Source organism: Eufriesea mexicana, unplaced genomic scaffold, assembly GCF_001483705.2.
Source record: "Eufriesea mexicana isolate 0111107269 unplaced genomic scaffold, ASM148370v2 scaffold486, whole genome shotgun sequence".
Classification (NCBI taxonomy): Eukaryota; Metazoa; Arthropoda; class Insecta; order Hymenoptera; family Apidae; genus Eufriesea; species Eufriesea mexicana.
In genome coordinates this window covers 505,207-523,263 of record NW_016908651.1, presented here as the reverse complement: position 1 = coordinate 523,263, position 18,057 = coordinate 505,207, and the positions used below count along the sequence as shown (strand labels likewise).

General features: G+C 42.9%; 1 protein-coding gene across 2 annotated transcripts in view; it reads left to right on the top strand.

Moving 5' to 3' along the window:
- Positions 1-18,057, top strand: part of LOC108545728 (protein split ends) — a 179,784-nt gene that overhangs the window by 1,172 nt on the left and 160,555 nt on the right. The window contains exon 1 of one of the 2 annotated variants that reach the window (XM_017897490.1): positions 17,956-17,991. The exons of the other annotated variant lie outside the window; for it this stretch is intronic. Within the exon in view, the coding sequence (XP_017752979.1) occupies positions 17,986-17,991 (6 nt within the window). The 5' untranslated portion in view covers positions 17,956-17,985. Of the gene's footprint in view, positions 1-17,955; positions 17,992-18,057 lie in introns of those variants that run through there. 2 annotated transcript variants of the gene reach the window in all.

Genomic DNA, 18,057 nt, shown 5'->3' with positions numbered 1-18,057 from the left:
TGTTTAAAGGAAATTTTAACAGCGTATATTTGGCTGCCGTGAGAAAAATATATTTAGGAGTGTTTCGCGGAAAGGATGTACAGTCGAACGAGAAGTTTTACAACAACTTTTATTATCGACAGTGTCTCTCCTCTTTTCTCTCTTTTATTTTTCCTCTCTCATTGGCGTTATTTACCACTCGAAATACAGCAATAATTTACCCGCAATTACCGATTTGTTGGCAATATTTTCTTTTCTCTCCCTCTCTCTCTCTCTCTCTCTCTCTCTCTCCCCCCCCCCCCCTCTCTTCCTCTCTCTCATTTTTTCTTTTTCGTTATTTTCGATGAATATCTCGCCCATCCCTTTTTTAATTTCTCCTATCTTTTTCTTTCTTTTTTTGTCATCACCCCACCTCTTATTCTCGAACTCCCTCTCTCCCGCACGTCGTCTGACTCACTCGCTCGCTCTCTCTCTCTCTCTCTCTCTCTCTCTCTCTCTCTCTCTCTCTCTCTCGCTCTCTCTCTGTCTTTATTACTAGTGGACGAATTGAAAGTATACATTTGAGAATTAAATCGATAATGTGGGGTCGCGAGTCACGGTTGGTAATTATTATATCAGGGCTCGAGCGGTGAGCGTCATTTTTGTTATCGTAACTCGACTGAGTACATAATACACGTAAAGCGGTCTCTATTGTCTTTTTCTCGCAATAAGGAGACAACAAACTTCTGCAGTTTTTCGTCGCTTTTGTTCACTGTATAACGACTTAAAATATTCTCTCTGGCTTTTCGAATAAAGCGTGCTTTCCTGGCGAGCTATTTAGCGTCCATAGAAATTTCTGTTCCCTTCCTTTTCCACCTCCTCCCCCTCCTCCTCCTCCTTCTTCTCCTCCCCGCCTCCCCCCCCCCCCCGCTTTTTTTTCTTTTTTTCTTTTTTTTTTTTTTTTTTTTTTTTTTCTCTGTGTCGTTGTTACCGAAATGGGAAATATAAATTGCAAAAAAATGCTACTGGCAGATGCAATAATAATCAGTGCGCCAACGAAAATTCCCATCCCCCTGCGACCTATACTCGAGCGTCTATGACGTAATAAAATTATATATTTATACGACGCGAAGCTATTTGGAGTATGATAAGTGAGGCACGGTGAAATGATGTTATTATGCAACATTGAATACTTATCTTATAAACTAAGTAATGCTTTGCGATAATGTTAATGGTGGGCTCACGCAGCTTATATAAATAAGCGAATATTAACGTGGTAATATTAATAATAAGTTTTTTAAATTTTAATCGGACACACTTCGCGTATAAATTATATTTAAATGATTTACGGATAATTAAATATTCAAATTTGGTAATTAAATTTAAATAAACAATCGATGGAAAACAATTTAATAATTTAATTAAATTTAACTCGGAGCTTATTTCAAACCGAATTTAATAACTGGCAAAAGCAAATTTGATAAACAATGTATTGTCGGTTCTATTTAATAATTCCGTGCGTCGGTTTAAATAATACGTGAATCGCGATTAAAATAATGCTCCGTCCTTGCGGCAAACAAACACGTATATACGTATATTTCTGCTTTTTCTGTTCGCGAATCAAGAGTCGTAAAAAATAACAAAACATTTATTTTAGCCTGGCCGTAATTTCCACGAGACTCGTTTTATATCGAACGTCGTTTCAATTCGCGCATCAAATACAAACGCGTTATCTTTCTGCGATTTTTCGCTCGAAGGCACAACTATTCGCGAATTACATTAAAATTGTTTCCAACGAAAGGTCTATTTTTGCATCGGGGAAAATTGCGTCATGCCCTGACGTTGCACTATTTACGTTTAAGGATTTCAATATTACACAAACGTATGACATCTCTAAAGAGATTAAACTCGGAATTTAGTACGCCAGCCGTAATTCACGTCGTCGATAACTTTGCACAGCCTTTGTACAGGCCCGTACAACAAAAACGCTTCTCACGGCAATCATTTTCTCTCGGGATTTATGTAATATAATATTCGCTCCTCGTTGTTCTCGATTCTCTATTCGCGAACGTGCTACGAATCTACCGCAAATATAGCACCGATAAAAATACTGGCTGTGCTTGTAAGATAATTATCTCGTGATTCACCCACAGTTCTTCTCTCTCTTTATTTTTTTTTCTTTTTCTCCTTCTTACAGATCGTTAATAAATTTCGTACTTGGTTCTAGCAATTCTCTCCCTACCCCTTCGCCCCCCCCCCTCTCTCTCTCTCTCGTTCTTTCTCGCTTCATCTTTTTCCCTTCCCCTCCTTCCCTGTATCGGAATTACGTTCGAATTCATCGTGCATGTTGTTCTTTGTAGTTCGCTCTATAATTTTACCTCGCACGGAAAACCGTGAATTCCTGTTTTACATTTGTAATTATAACTCGTTTCACAGTACACGTTCGCACACGCGTACACTCGAGCTCGATACGTACAATAACATTAGGGAACTATTCGCGAAGCCGGAGCACGTACAATTTCTTATCTTATTATTTCCACGTATATGTATTTTTTCTTTCATTAATTTACTCGGTAATCGGCCGTGCATAGACGTGGTCGCATACTCCTGCTGTTTACAAGCTTCTCTTTCTCTCGATTCGCGCGTATCTCTTGGTGCGAGCCCGTGTGGGTACGCGTGACACGGTGCGCGCGGGCGCACGCACACGTACAGCACGGGCCAAATTCAACGAACCGAGCGGGACAGGTGCTTCACTGACAATAGTGGTGCGCGCCTTTGAAAATGTACTTCAAATAATGATCGCGACGCTAAGCGCACTTCCAGTTATCGCGTAAAGCTACCGCGCACGACACACACCGCAAAAACCAGTCGCCAGATAAATTTTACGATCTTTCAGCGGCAAAGGAAATTAGCCGATAATTCATCCGCGTTGGCGCGCGCGCGCGCGAGCGCACTCGCGATCTTGTTCGCCAGAATTCAATTGGCGATTCATAATTAAAATTTGTGTACACGCGACCGGGCATATTTATTCGCGCTCACATGCGCGTGCCGAGTGCGTGTATCGATCTTTGCGCGTTCGGCCGAACCAAATATTCATAATCCGTGAAAAATGAATTTAGGTTAGTCTACGCCGTTCTCGTTTAATACGGTGTACTAAAAAGCGTTATCGATCGATTAAGTCGTTAATCGTTCGCACTTGTCTCTTTCTTTCCTTTTCTCTTTCTCTTTTCTTTTTGCTTTCTATTTTTTCCTTTTCTTTCTTTTTCTTTCTTTCCTCGATTAAATTTCTTGCCAAGGTCGACTGCCGGTTACTTTCTTTCTTTCTTTTTCTTCGCGTCACGCGAGATAACATACTTGGCGGGTTTTTCGAAAAGATAATGGCCGCGGTGGAAGAAGCGTGGTAGGCGAAAATATTCGTCTAAATCTTGCTGGCTGATTCGGTGTGGTTCGTTTCTTACTACTACCACCCTCGTACAACCCCTCGGAACCACCCCCACCGCCGCTCGTTCCCGCTCTTTCCTGCTAACGACATTAAAGGAAAGTACCCCGTTGCTGCTTTAATGGAATTTACTTTTGTAGCTTCGCAGAGCTCACCATACTTTACAGAGTAAATTGCACCGCGAGGGTGGATCTCGAAAAACAAGTGTCTCGATTTGACACGAACAATAGCACGCTCTACGTGACGTTATTTCGCCAACAGCGAATCAAAGGACACATTCATACGCGTATTTTTCATTATCAATGGAACGGAAATTTTCCATTATCGAATTTTTCGGGAAAGCTGCGACGCGTATAGGCGACACGATGGACAGGTCGGTCGTTGTTGCGATTTTGCTAAATCGTTACATTGTAGTTGGATTTGTTTGATCGCGTGCAATACGTACTCGCCGAAATAAAATGTGATAAGAAACTGTTGTACGATCGAGATAACGCGATGAACGAGGAAACGGTTGTTAAATGCAACGATACGGCGTTAGTGTTCGTTTAGAAAAATTCTACGAGCGATAATAACAGCGTTATCTATCGCGTGGAAAGCCGTCGAGTCGAAATAAGTTTGTTCGGTTCGTTGTTTACACGTTCGCTTGATGGTCGTCGTGAAAACCTCATATTTCAGGAGAAAGTCGTTTTCGATTCTTGATTTACATGTGTTAAGCCTGTGGCTCGGACTGGTAATAATTACAAAATAAAACGCGTACACTCCGATTGTCAGCGGCGAAGAATGCGCACGAAGGAAAGGCAACGAGGTTTTTATCGCGGAGTGTACATCATGCTAAAATTCTAATCGGCAAAATTAGTCGGGAGGGGGTACAGTCGCGCCAGAAAGTCTGGCTGACCGCGTTTCCAAGTAGAAAAGTTATGAAATCAATTCAATGTAAGATTGGCTCGCGTAGCGTTGTTGGCTCTGTTATTCCTTTTTCTAAGCATAATCCACTGTGTTTGCACTCGTTACACACGAGCAAATAACTTAATAAGATGTTCGTTTTCTCTACTCTTTTCGCTTTAATCAGCTTCCTTATTAAATTCTGTAGATTAATTCCGAGGTCATCGCGGAGAAAGATCGATAATTAATATCGTGGAAGTTTGAAGCTATCGTAAACAAGGGGAATCAAATCAAATCAAACGACCTCATTCTCCGGTGTTAATCAACACACAATACGGACACGTAATTATACGTTTACGTAATTAGTAATGGTAATAGCGCGGCATGTTTTTAACAGTGCTAATGTTAAAAAAGCAGGTATAACACGACAGTGTAAGATGTATGTTTACTTGGCTGCGAATGTTAGAACAATTGTAAGCGATAACAACGACTAAAACCCCGTTATCGATACGATACTAATGGTCCGTTATCGTGCATAAGTAATGGAAGAAGTATTTACCGTGAAGTATCTCGAAAAAATACAAAATGCTCGACAATCGTCCCAACGTTTGTTTACAATGAATATTTATCTCGAACGATCGTTCGAAATTTTTATAATTAAATGGAATATTTATTTTACCCAACGACAGAGGGCATCGTAATTATTGTCGCGAATAACTGATTAAAAAAAAAAAAAAAAAAAAGAAAAAAAAATTGTTGAAATATTTGACCTCGTTTAAAACGTTATGAAGTTGCCTCATTCAATTGGGGTCGTGATATTGATTTTGAAGGATACATAAAAGTAAATAGAAGAGCGATATAACGATACAGCGATAAAATATTTATCCGAATAATTCTTTTCGAAACGCGTACACGTACATACGCATACATACAAACACGCACGTGTATTTATACGTATACGTATATATGTATATATATATAGATATATACATATCTGTATGAATTAAATTAAGAATAGAATCCAATAACGTTCTTTCGAAATGTTATTTTTATATGAATGCTTTTTGAACGAAAGTCGAAAGGAAAATGTTTGCCTCCGCAATGGATTCGGTTATTAGTTTTTTCACATTGCTTACGTTTTAATTCCCCTCTCAATGGGTTTTAATGGACTTTCGACGTGCATTTAGCATCGCGGATGTAGCGCGTAATGCCAACATTTGCGGGAGCAGTTATCACGACTATGGTCAGGAGTATAACAAGCAGCGCTTACGAATTTCATTGTAATAGCATTACGACAATGAAAGGAAGGACAACGACGACGACGACGACGACGACGACGGTGACGACGACGTCGACGTCGACGGCGATAGATAATTCCGTACGAACCCTTCGAACGATTTGTCAGCTGAAATTTGCATTTCAAAATTAATTTAACTCGCACGTTTTAATCCGATACAATGGATACTCGTACGTATTACATCGATCGATTACGCGTAAATCATTTGCCCGTTCGTCTTCTTCGAGTATATCTACGTGTAGGCATCTAGCGTTTGCCGAGATGGAAAGAAAACGAGGATCGCGTAAAGCAATCGGTGTTTTGTCAGCTTTCATGCGAGACTTTTATACTCCGTACTCGCAATCGCAACGCTCTTTAGCCGAAGCATCTCGTTAAATCCCTTTGCGTTCCACTTTTTACCACTTAACGTTCCGCTTCCTTTTTTTCCCCGATTCGTTTGCCACATACTTACAATAACGTGCGCGCTCGTTAATTTTCGGCGCACCGTGAATTCCGCTCTTTCGATACATCGAACGGATAATTTATTCGCGCTCGGGAGGAACATTAATATTAAAGCGGGCAGGGAAATAATAACGTAGAAAATAGTAGTAACGCATAATGTAATCAGGCTTGTGACAGCGTCGCGATAACCGTGGCCCGAGTCAGCGAAATTCAGAATACGTCCGTGTAAATAATATAGCGCGATAGATAGATAGATAGATAGCCGTGCCGTAGTAGAAGAGCGAGAATTATTTTCTCGAATATCGATACGCCATTCATTTTTGTTACCCTCCACGCCGAACGTATATACTCGTTGTTCCATTTACACGGAGGAGACCTTAGGAGGTTAAAACGTGGCGATGCGTTACCGGTCGTGCAAGCGTTAACATATATTGCACAACCGACGCATCGCGGTGTATCTCGCGTTTGTTATAACGAATACTCGTTAAATCAACGCCAACTTAATTGAATTCCTACGCAGCAGCGCAATTTAAATGCGATTCGTCGCGGATCCGCGCTCACTTTCCGCACGGACTGTACACACGGCTGTACATAGACGCGTTCACGCGATTAAGTACATTGCTTCTTTCATCTGCTGCTGAAAACGAAAAAGTTGAAAAACGAAAGTCCGGCCGCGGAGAGAACCAGATGTATATCTATATCTGCGTACGTGTACACCGTGTACGCGTTTAAAAGAAAAGCAAGCAACTTTTAACTCGATTCCGCTTTATCTCTGCGCGAGTTACGGCCGAGCGACGCTTATCTGTGACTCTTCTTAAATCCATTATTGAGCGAACAACAAATAACGCTGCAAAATCTAACCCGATTGCGGCTCTCTGATTTTAGTTGCCGCGAGGAACGTGCCCGAGAAAAGTGGCATTACCACGGAGTAATAATAGCGAAGGACGATTACCAATTTCTGTTTTTAATCTCCGCTCTAAGATATTCGTTGCATTCCCCTTTTATTTCGCCAAACCTCCTCGAGAATTACTTTAATTCACCTTTCCTGTTCGGCCAATTCGGACCCGCGCCTAATTAGCTTTCATCGAAGAATCGTTAATATACCGTATATTCGCGTAATAAAACTTGCAAGATGTTTACGCGTTACCGAGTAACAATGCAACGATATTTGTGCATGGGAATAGTAATATGTTTCCATCGTAATAAATTGATAATAACAATCGCGACGCTATTATATTAATCACGCGCTAAAAACAACACGCAAACTCGTTCTCCCGGCGATAAATTTACTTCGTACATAATTGTGTAATTTAAACAACTTTGTTGGCAAGTTATCAAGCTGTATGAAACACGGTATTTGAAGCGAAACTCTAAATCATGATTTTAAAAACATGGCTGCCTTTTATTTTATGCTAACGTTGGAAAAAGTTAAACTCGTAAAACTACATTAACCATTCCCTCCAGTCTTGTAATCCGAGAGTCGTTGCGTTACGTCATCTTTTTAATTTTAGAAACATAATACTTTCTTTCCCTCCCTCCCTCCCTTCCTCCCTCGCGCCCCCTCTCCTTCTCGGTTCCCACTGTACGCTTTAACCGTATAAAACTTTTCGATTAATCGTTTCATCCCGAATATTCAAATGCGCGCGAACTTTGCGCATCCTTGACACGGATTGTTCGTCTATAATGAAAGGAAGTATTTAAAGTTGCACCTCAGGATCGTTTAGAACGTCGGTTTTACCACCCATCCCTTATAAATATTCCGCTCGCAGATCTTTCGTTATTTCGCGTAATTCGTCCTCAACGTGGAGTGCACTCGCGACCAAAGTTTATCCATCCTTGACACGAATTGTCGAACCGTAATCAAATCTACGTTTCAGAATGGTCACCGCGAGAAACCTTAATTGCCCGTACAGTTTTCTACAAATCCTCGTTACCTGTCGGCGTATACAAACACGAAAGAGGCGCGGGAAGGAATGGAAACGGAAAGGAAGGAAAAGGTCGAGAGCGGGAGAGAGAAAGAGAGAGAAACGGTATCGGGCTTTAATAAATGATACAAATGGTAATTACACGGGTGAACAGTTCATTAATAACGATGGTACATTTTGTTGCGTCGATGAATAATCGACAGGCGAGATTTGTTAAATTACGAGTTTTGTTCTCGCGAAATAATGCATCGCGAAACGAATCCATCGCGGATGAATAATGGCACGAAGTTTCGGATCGATGGGAATTTACGCGTGGCTTAAATAAATAAATAGAAATTTCCGCGGGTAGCCGGTTCGCAAACAGTCGAACGCAATTTGTAGACGATCATGAAATTCGATCCATTTTCTTACTTTAATCGAAACTCGGTGTGCCTTTGATACACCGTTCCGCGAATTAACGAATCGACCGACTAATTAAAATCGAATTTCGACTAACTCTCTATTTTCTCTTTTCTTTTTTTCTCTCTCCCTTTCGAATCGCTCGTGGACGAGATTACCGCTATCGCGCGTAATCGGGCAACACGCGCACGCGATCGTATCGCGAATGGCAACACACGGATAAATCCATCAGCATCGATTACGATTCATCGATATAACGCGATATGTTAATACGCGAGGATTCCACGTTTGCCATTGGTAATGTGCCAAGACGCTGAATACCTTCTAGTGGCTCGAATGTACCGTGAGTCGTGAAAGCGTTCGAATGTTTGCAATTAAGATCCCGGGATCGTTGGTTCGGTTCTTTCATTCATCCGAGAGGCGAAAGAAGGCCACGACCTGGACCTGACTCAAACATTACGAGTGGATGAGTACAAATAGAAACATAGAACTCGCGCGCAACGGTCACCTGTTAATTACAGTCATTTTTGTTTCCCGATTATATCATTCCCTTACCCGTACATCGTCTTCTTCCTCTTTCTCTAACGGTCACCTGTTAATTACAGTCATTTTTGTTTCCCGATTATATCATTCCCTTACCCGTACATTGTCTTCTTCCTCTTTCTCCTCTCTCTCTCTCTCTCGCTCCCCCAGAGTTCATTATCACGGCGTAATTTCCTCTTTATTAAACGGCCGTGCATTATCGATGTTTACGTTTAACGTGCTGTACAATAGTTTGCATCATTAGCTCGGAACGCATTTGTATCTTTCTTGCAGGGTATATTCATGCTGAAAATGTCGTAAATATCTCACGGCTTATCAGATTTCCTTCGAGGCTCGCCGGTACGATCTTGATGTCCGCCGTAGTTTTAATATTTCTTTGATAACTCGTGTCGGACATGCATATTCTACTGATTAATCATCGTAATCGGCGGCCACGTTGGAACACTTTCGTCATCGAGGTTGGCCTGATGATGGCGCGGTTAGTCGCGTCTCCGTCGTTCTTTCCGTTGCTTCGCCTTCTTACCCTGCCCCCCGCCTTCTCCTCCTCCGCCAGCAACGACTTCTCACCCCCCGGCCACCCTCTCCTTTCTCCGTCAGCAGGTTTTAGTCGACCAGGTAGACGCAGCAGAGAGAATATAGCAAGCATATGCGAGAGGCAAAAAGTAATTGGCAGTAAATTTTCTCGGGCCTCTGGACTCGGTGTATCTCGTTGACGCTTCCATGATCCACGCTGGGAAATACTTAGTTCTTAACCCTTCGCGGTCGTAATTCCTTTCCAGCCAGGTATTGTACCGCACACGCTCACCGGGACGAAGCACCGGGAATTGATAAATTTCGTTTCCACGATTTATTACCGTCTTTCGTCGAGAACTTTCCAAATTAGAAGCGAAACGCATACCGCGCCTTTTGCGCCGCCTCGGCCGCCTTTTTTCCTTCCTTTTTTCTCCCCTTTTCGTGCTTTCCTTTTGCCGCCCATTACGTCGAAAACTGCTCGCGCGATCGCATTCAACGCGAACGCATCCCGAACGCAAACGGTATTTACAAAAGGAGGAAAGCTTTGATGCGACGAAGAAGAAACGCAAGTCATTTCTTAAATCAGCGCGCAAACACTGCCCCCCGTCCCGTCCCGGGAAGGTGAAAAAATCCGGTCGAAACGCGAAAGGGTCGAGGGTGAATAGGGGGGATCCAGGTATTCATAGATGCGATTCGGTGTACCGAAAGGAGAGGCGATACACCGTTTTTCATTGACGTGGACACGTGACGGGCTTCGATTATATAAGCAATCCACGCGAGAGTGTACGCGATTGTCGATAGTGCATCATTGTCACCGTGTATCGTCTGTCTGTTCCGGTCATTACGAGTTATTACGATTTTTCTGCGAGCCGGTTAAACGGAAACTCGGATGAAAATGCATCGATCGCGGGCTTGACACGGGATTCGAATGTTGGAATATTCGGATACCGGCGCGGAGATAAGATAGCGTCCCGTGAGCGTGGAATTCGCGAGCTAGAGGAGGGTACGTGTGCTCGCCGAGAGTAAATGTTTGTCTTTTTGTTCTCTTCTATAAGCGCGTGTTTATGAATATCGTTAGACGGCGCGATAAATCGATGCGCGCGTGAATGTCGATCTTTCGACCGTGGAAGAAAAGCGCGCTATCTGTCGTGTTTTTATCAGATAAAACCGAGTCACGGCTACGAGCAGTTTTGCTTATCGATCCAATTATATCGCTAATTAATTAAAGTTCTTTTAATACGTCCCCGTCATCGATGATTCCGCGAATGTTGAAAAATCCGACGAAACGTGACCGAAAGATCGGTGGAAATGGTGTCGCGTGTACACGTCATCGTGCACTCGAGATCTATGAATTTCGAATCACGGTGGAAAGCTGCGGAGTTGCACGGGGTTCGAAATAGTTGTTGCACGCGTTTGTCCACAGGCCTGGTGCATGTCGCGAATGCGTAAAGAGCGATTCCGAGGTGCTTGCTAACCGGGTCAAGCAGAAAATGCTACGACTAACGATAAGTTTCGTTTACCAGCAGACAACAGAGATCCGGTCTCTCCTCTCGAAAACTTCCTGGATCATCGAGCAGCCTCTATATGGTCACGCGAGCAGCGTCTAACTGCTGTCTTGGCTCGATAAATTTGCCAACTTTGCCGAGATTCGCTGCCGTTCGGCGAAATATATCGTGGAAATTCGATTATCTCGGCCTTGGCTTCGGCTGCGTTGTTTTGTCGCGAGGAAAAATATCAACTAACCGTGTACCTCGCTTCCGCTCTCTCATTTCTCAGCTTTCCATTCTTTCCTTCCTTGCTCTCGCACGTGTCATCTTTACCTTTGCGTCTACTATTCCTCTCTTCCTTCGCATTCCTTCGGGTCGGACTTACGTAATCGAGACGAGTTATCTTTATTTTCTTAATCGTATAACGAGCGATCGTTACGCTTTTATCTCGCTCCTTGTTTTATCGATCGAATCGTCTTAAGTTATTCCATCGAACGTATCCACTCGACGATTTGCGAGCTTATCGAACAAGGACGAGTGAAATTTGAATACGTCTCTACGCGAGAATATTCGAAATCCCGTTCTATGGAGATTCGTCGTATGTTTTGTTAGAAAGAAGCTACGTATATCTCGGATGTTGCAACTTTGATGCCAAAGCTCGTTGCTTTCCAACCGGTTCTCTTCGTTTTTTCTACTCGGCCAACTTTTAATTCGAAACGGGAATTAAACGAACTTCGCGTTTATATTTCAACTGGTTCCCCCGATAAACGAACTTTTATATTTTTCATCGCGCGTAAATTCATCGGAAATGGAGATTTTGGGCGAAGAATAGGCGTAGAAAGGTGGACAGATGCGCGAGAGATTTTTAGCTATTCCTTTAGCTCTTGCGGATCTTTCGCTACGATTTTTTGGAAGAAACTTTTTTTCCCATACGAAAGTTCCCTTGCAACTTTGGTGGGCAAGTTCGCCACGTTCCTTGAATTCCGTCTTCTCTATCTGTCTCTCTCTCTTTCTCTCTTGGCTGCACTTTTAATTTTCGAAAACGCGAAGCAGACCGTGTGAAAACGAGATAGCGGAGGAAATTTGTTTTTGCAAATTGAAAACTTCGAATAAATAGAGGGTTTTATTTCCCGGTAATTGGTGAACTAATTTCTTGGTCAAATATTTGTCGTGGAATTCGTTCGAAATTTCCTCCGAGTACTCGCTCGAAATGGCTAATTATTTTTTGTCTCGCTGGTTTCCTAGCTTTTTCGCCGTTAGACCGAAGGGAAACGTTATCTGTAACGCCGCGTTACGTTCGGATGGAAAATCTGTTTTTCATTTAAACAGCTGTCTTTGTGCACCGCGTTTGTCCCGAAGATAAAAGAACCGAAACGATATCAAAAGCGTTTTTCGTTTTGCCTCCCCTCTCGCACGCGTGTCGCGAATTAGGAGGAAAAGGGGGCGAGAGAGAGACCCGGAGGAATAACGTTTTGATACAGCGGAAATTAATTAGGAGCGACTAAATTTTGGGAAAATTTCATTCGAAGACTTCGGGCCAAGTACATCGTTCCTATTATGCCATCGGCGATCAAATATTTACCTTAGAATTTAAATTTAATGTCCCGTCATGTTTGAGATATCTAAAAGTTAGTTTGACCTCGTTTTTTTATCGCGTTTCGTGCAGCCTGTGAATTGAGCTGCTTGAACTTTTATGTAAAACCATTTTCTTCGTACTTTATTTAGCTTGGCGAATGTTTCTAATAGCTTCTCGTAATTTATATACATATATATATATATACATACGTATAATTTTTTTTTTTTTTCTTATATTTATCTTCTTTCTCTCTCCTCCTCTCTCTTTCTCCGTTTTCCTGTCATTAAAATATATGGAATAATTTTAGCCTACGGTGGTTCAATAATTTTACCGGGTTCTAGATATAACTGAAATCGCAATTGAAAAACCAATTTGTATTGTAATTCTGTTGCAGCGACAGCTGTTGCACCGGAAATCGTTTCGAGCAATCATAATTCCGTGCATGAAGTAAAACATCATAAATTTAAATTAAAACACGCGACGTCGTTCTCGTTTCAGCTACACATTGATACCGGGATTTTTTACAACACCGGTATAACCATGTTTTTCCCGGGGATCTCGTAAAGACCCGGGGAGAAACTCGCGTGTATCGTCGTTAATTATCGGCAGAACTATAACGATCCCCGGTCGCGATTAGGCGATTATCAAATCCGAATATCTCCGGTCCCTTTAAATCTCGTGGAACATTTATTTCTCACCTTCTCCAGTCCTCCCTCCGAGGACTATTCGCAAACTTGCCCCCTGCCCGAATCTCGAAAGTTTGCCACAGCATAGACACGCGAACAAATCCAAAGGCAAAGTGTCAATCGAACACGCGACAAATCGGCAGCCGTGCAGAACGAAAGATTACGGTCCCGTCGAGTGAATCGAACGTTTTTCTTCCTTTTTTCCCCTTTCTTTTTCATCACGGTCGGCCCCTGGAGCCCATTATCGATCCCCGAACCAAGGGTTTACAACTATGAGCGGCTGTGGGTCCTCCTTTATCGCGGCTCTCTGTTCCGATCGGCCAGAGGTGTGGGATCGAACCGAGCGTGTACCTATCGATCCGAATCAATTTAATCTTCGGCTATTATTTCTGCAAATCTGCTCGTATTTATAATGACGATTGCGCCGAGAGAGGTCGGCAATATTCTTTCCCCGGGACGAATATTCGAGGTTAGCTCTGGCGACCTGCGGCGTGGGCCACGTGGGCAAATTTGTCAGAATCGCGTATGGAGGCAATTTTTGTTTCAACGCTGCCCGCGTGGGGGGCTGCATTCGCGACCGTGCAGCGGCGGTGGGGGCAGCGGTCGGGCGGTGGGGGGTGGTTGAAACCCGATAGAGAGGTCCGACGTAATTACTGCTGGGAATTGGACAAATGGAAAATGCATTCTATTATTGTGGCAACTTCCTGCAAAAGGGGAACAGTTGCCTAGTAGACTTTCCGTGTACGCGTGTATATCGGTCTGCAGTATTTTTTTATGTTACTACCTTGTGCTTTTGTCGCGTTTCGAATATCAACCGACTTCAATAGAGGAAATATAAATTTTCCATTATACGGGACCGCGTGTTCCGAAGGACAGCTTGTTTTTCATTAACCATTCGCGTTCAATCTCTTTCGAGATCCACCGACTCGTGTCCGTACCTAGTGCTACTGCGTAAGTCAGCGAAATCAATTTGAGGACGATAACGAGGTTAGATCATACTTTTCCATTTTTCTTTTTTTTTTTTTTTTTTTTTTTTTTTTTCCTTCTTTTTCGTTTTGCCGTATATATATACCGTGCCCTATTATTAACAAGAGCAAACGGGAGGGAGGGGGGAAATGTTAATACGTTGGGAAGTTTATTCGAAAAGTTATTTCGTCGCTTTTGAAACCGATTATAATTATTTCCTCGTTCGTTCCGGGATTCATAGAGTGAGTCATTAGTAAATTGAACGAACGTCCTCGTTCGGAGAAATCTATGAAAAGCTGCTAGCGGAATTAATATTAATGAGTTGTTAATGATCATTGTTGCCCGTTGACTCGATTCTTTTTATTTTATTTCCTTTTTCTTCCCCCTTCGTTTATAACGTACTTACTTTCTATCGGATTTACCGTTGCGAGCAAGTATTTCCGAGCGACGAGAAAGTTTTAATTAACCCGCATTCTGTAATTGTGATTTCTTGCTTTAATATTTTAGCATCGTTTTCTTCGACGTATCGACGGCCAAAGCTTTCCTAATTACGTGCAGCTATTTATCGATACGAATTGGATAGCAAACAAAACGCGTCCCGCCATTTCCATACGGTTAAAACTTAATTAAATTGATATTCCGATTTTGTCAGGCAATCGCGGGCCAGAAATGTGTCAGGAAATTCGATACCTCGAACTCCTATCAAATCAATTGCACGTTTTCAAGAACGGCTAATTGATTAAGCGAGTGTTTTCGGGTTAATAGAAACGGGCAAAGGATCCTTCGATTTTTCCAATTCGAACAACGCGTCGTTACCGAGCCGAACATGTGCACAGGTTTTATAGAAGAGTGAGAGAGAGAGAGAGAGAAAGAAATACGTAGTCGCAGTCCCCCCCTACCGGATTCTAAAGCGTCCATTTATCGTCGAACGGCCTGGGGAATTTCTAATTAATCGAACAAACAAGGCTTCCCAAGAAAACGTCTGAATAGACACGTAATAACCATTATTGAAATTTTCTTTTCGGTCGTAGCTCAGTGGAAACCGGTTTCTCGGCAGCCAACGTACACCAACGATCCCCAGGTGTCTCGCGATTATGCTAGAGGTCGAGACACACGCTCTATCCAGATACAGGCTCTTTAAATAATACTCTTCCCCATAGACGATCGCGATTGCTCGCAAGCCAGGCCACAGGCAGGTGGATCGTTCCCAATCGATCGCAACAATCGGTGATCTAACGCGAAGAAAACTCGTAGGCATCCCCTCGTTAAATCCTGCTGCACAGGGTTATTTGCAGGCGAACGTTTATTATTAACAAACCACATACACTACCGTTCAAAAGTCTCGGATCATCGATAAAACGGATGTTCCAGAATAGGTACGTAATTGAGCGAAATAGTTTGCGATTGTGCGCGATAGACTGAGGGGTCCGCCTTTTCAGCTGCAATTAAACATGCGTCTCGTTTATCTATCTAAACTACGATTATCGTACCCCCCTCCATTTCTTCCCTGTTATTATTCCGAAATTTCGGCTCTAGAACCTATATACGCGTATAGAGTTCTCGAAGTAATTTCGTTAATTACGAAAGTCTCAAATTAGGGGGAAACGCGTAAAAGAATAATTTTGCGTGGTGGAAAAACTTTTGGTAAATACTGGCAGCTGAAATGGTTCATTTTTTCCCGCCACTAGTCGGCGTCCGTTGATCGACGAAGACAAAAATGAAAAATCAATTTGACGAGCTCGTTTGAAGTATAACCTGTTTCTCAATGGAGAAATCGTGATTCTCGTTTCGCATCGCGACGATTAGTATGCCTCGGACGAGGATGGCTCGCGAACGCGTTTAGATTTATTCGGTCAAAAGCTAGTTAATTCCCGTGATTCCTTTCGCGGGACAAAGTCCGGCTATTATTTAAGAAGGTAATTTTATTTGCCCGTAAATTCTATTTCTACGAGCTCGGGCGGGTTCACTTTGGTTCGCTGAAATTTTTAGCGTACTACGAAATAACCTATAACTTTTAGATTTAGGTCAACCGTGTCTGGCCGTGTATTCTTGAAAGTTTGAACAAAATGAAAACGGGCACGTCCGAATATTACTTACGTTCAACTTTTAATTACATTTTACACGGGCCATCGATAATTTATCTTAAGCTGTAACCACTCCGGCGCGGGAACTCTATTAAATCCTACGAGTATAATTTCACGCGATGGCCGACAAGTCGCACGATCGGTAACTCGTTTCGGATTAGACTAAACTTTTTCCCACCTTGGGACCATCGAAAACGTACAATTTCGGGGGGAAAAAGAAATCCTTTTCGGACCCCTGGGTGTATCCCGGAAACGGATATCGTTGCAATTTCGAACGAGTTTGATAGTAACGAGTAGTGGGAGTAAAGTGGGAGCAAAATGCGTGGCAAAGTTGCTCGCAAGGTTTTGGATATCTTCGATCAATCTCGACACCGGCCCGTACGGTTTTTCGTCGGTCAAAAACGCTTCATTGGCATTCATTTGCACGATAACGATGATTTACGTTGCACGGGGCCGTGGAATTAATTACCGCGTGGCAACGAGAGCTGCTCGAAACAATCATGCACACGCCGACTATCGCGTTGCACACCGACGACTTTCCAGTTCGCACGGTCATTCGAACGTGCACGGTGCAACGCGAAGTGCTATTCGTTTCTCCTCCCCGGTTGCGTTTCGTTATTTACTTTGCGCCGGATCAACTGCTGACACGAGTTATTAGGGACAATCCTGTTCGTTACGTTAGTCGAGTTAGCATAAATTGTATACTTTGATAGAATCTAGTCGCGAGGAGAAAGTTCAGCCGTGGTGGTTCTTACCGGTGGTGGTGGTGGTGGTGGTGCATTGTCTCTGCGTCGTAAAGATTATTCATCGCGGCGGGATCAAGTTTAACCCCCTAGACTCGACCGCCACGACTCTCCACTTCCAGTTCTTTAACGGAGTAAACTGTTTCGCATCTGCTCGAATCGTGTCCCACAGTGGTCTCACAGTGGGTACATCGGCTGGTGGCACTTGCTTCGACGTACACATCCAGAGGGGAAAAAGGAGAAAGAGAAGGAGAAAATAGCGGAGCATGTTCTTTAAACGTAATTACGCGTCTATCGGGTTTCGTCGATGATCGAAAATGTTTCATCGATTCGCCGTTGTTTCCGCAAAAAGTCGCCGGGGGGGAAAAAGGACAGGAGGAGGAGAGAGATAGAGAGAGAGAGAGTGGAAAGAAATAAGAGAGAATCATAATTTCCAGCCCGTAATCATCGTTAAAGATGGAATTCGTTTGTGCGTATATGTACGAGTGAATCGAGTTACCAGCGATAACTTATCTTCGCCATATGCTTATGACAGATGTGATTACCTTCGTGCATGTCCACGCTGACACGTATTAAAAGTAATTGCCTTTTTCCAACCGGTGAAATATCGAAATTTATATTGACTGGTTGGAATAAAGAAAAAAGGAGAAAGAAAAGGGACAGGGGGAAAAAGGAAAACAGCAATCTCCCGTCTCTACCTAGCATTCCATCGATTATGCAGTTCGTACCGCGGTAAGAAATATAATGCATCGACGAGTGTATAGGCGAGTGCATTTACAAATGCACTTACCTAATCGTTACTTTACCAGTTTCTCGATACGTCTATTCGACGAGCGTGCTAAATCGAGGCTGTGTATGATTATCGGAATCAGTTCTATTTTATTCGCCATCGCGTTTCGACTTTTCGCAGCTTCCTTTGCTGGTACGGAGTTGCAATTTTCCGTGCTTTTCGCCAATTTTCAAATGTCTCGCTCGTCTCTACTCGTCGAATTAACGGGCTTAATTAATTCTAGGTAGCGGAATAATACCCAAGGGTTTCCGACAAGATGAAGGTAATTCTATCTTTTTTAGTATCATTTTTCGACCCACTGGTCTAGAGAGAGCATCGAATTCGTACA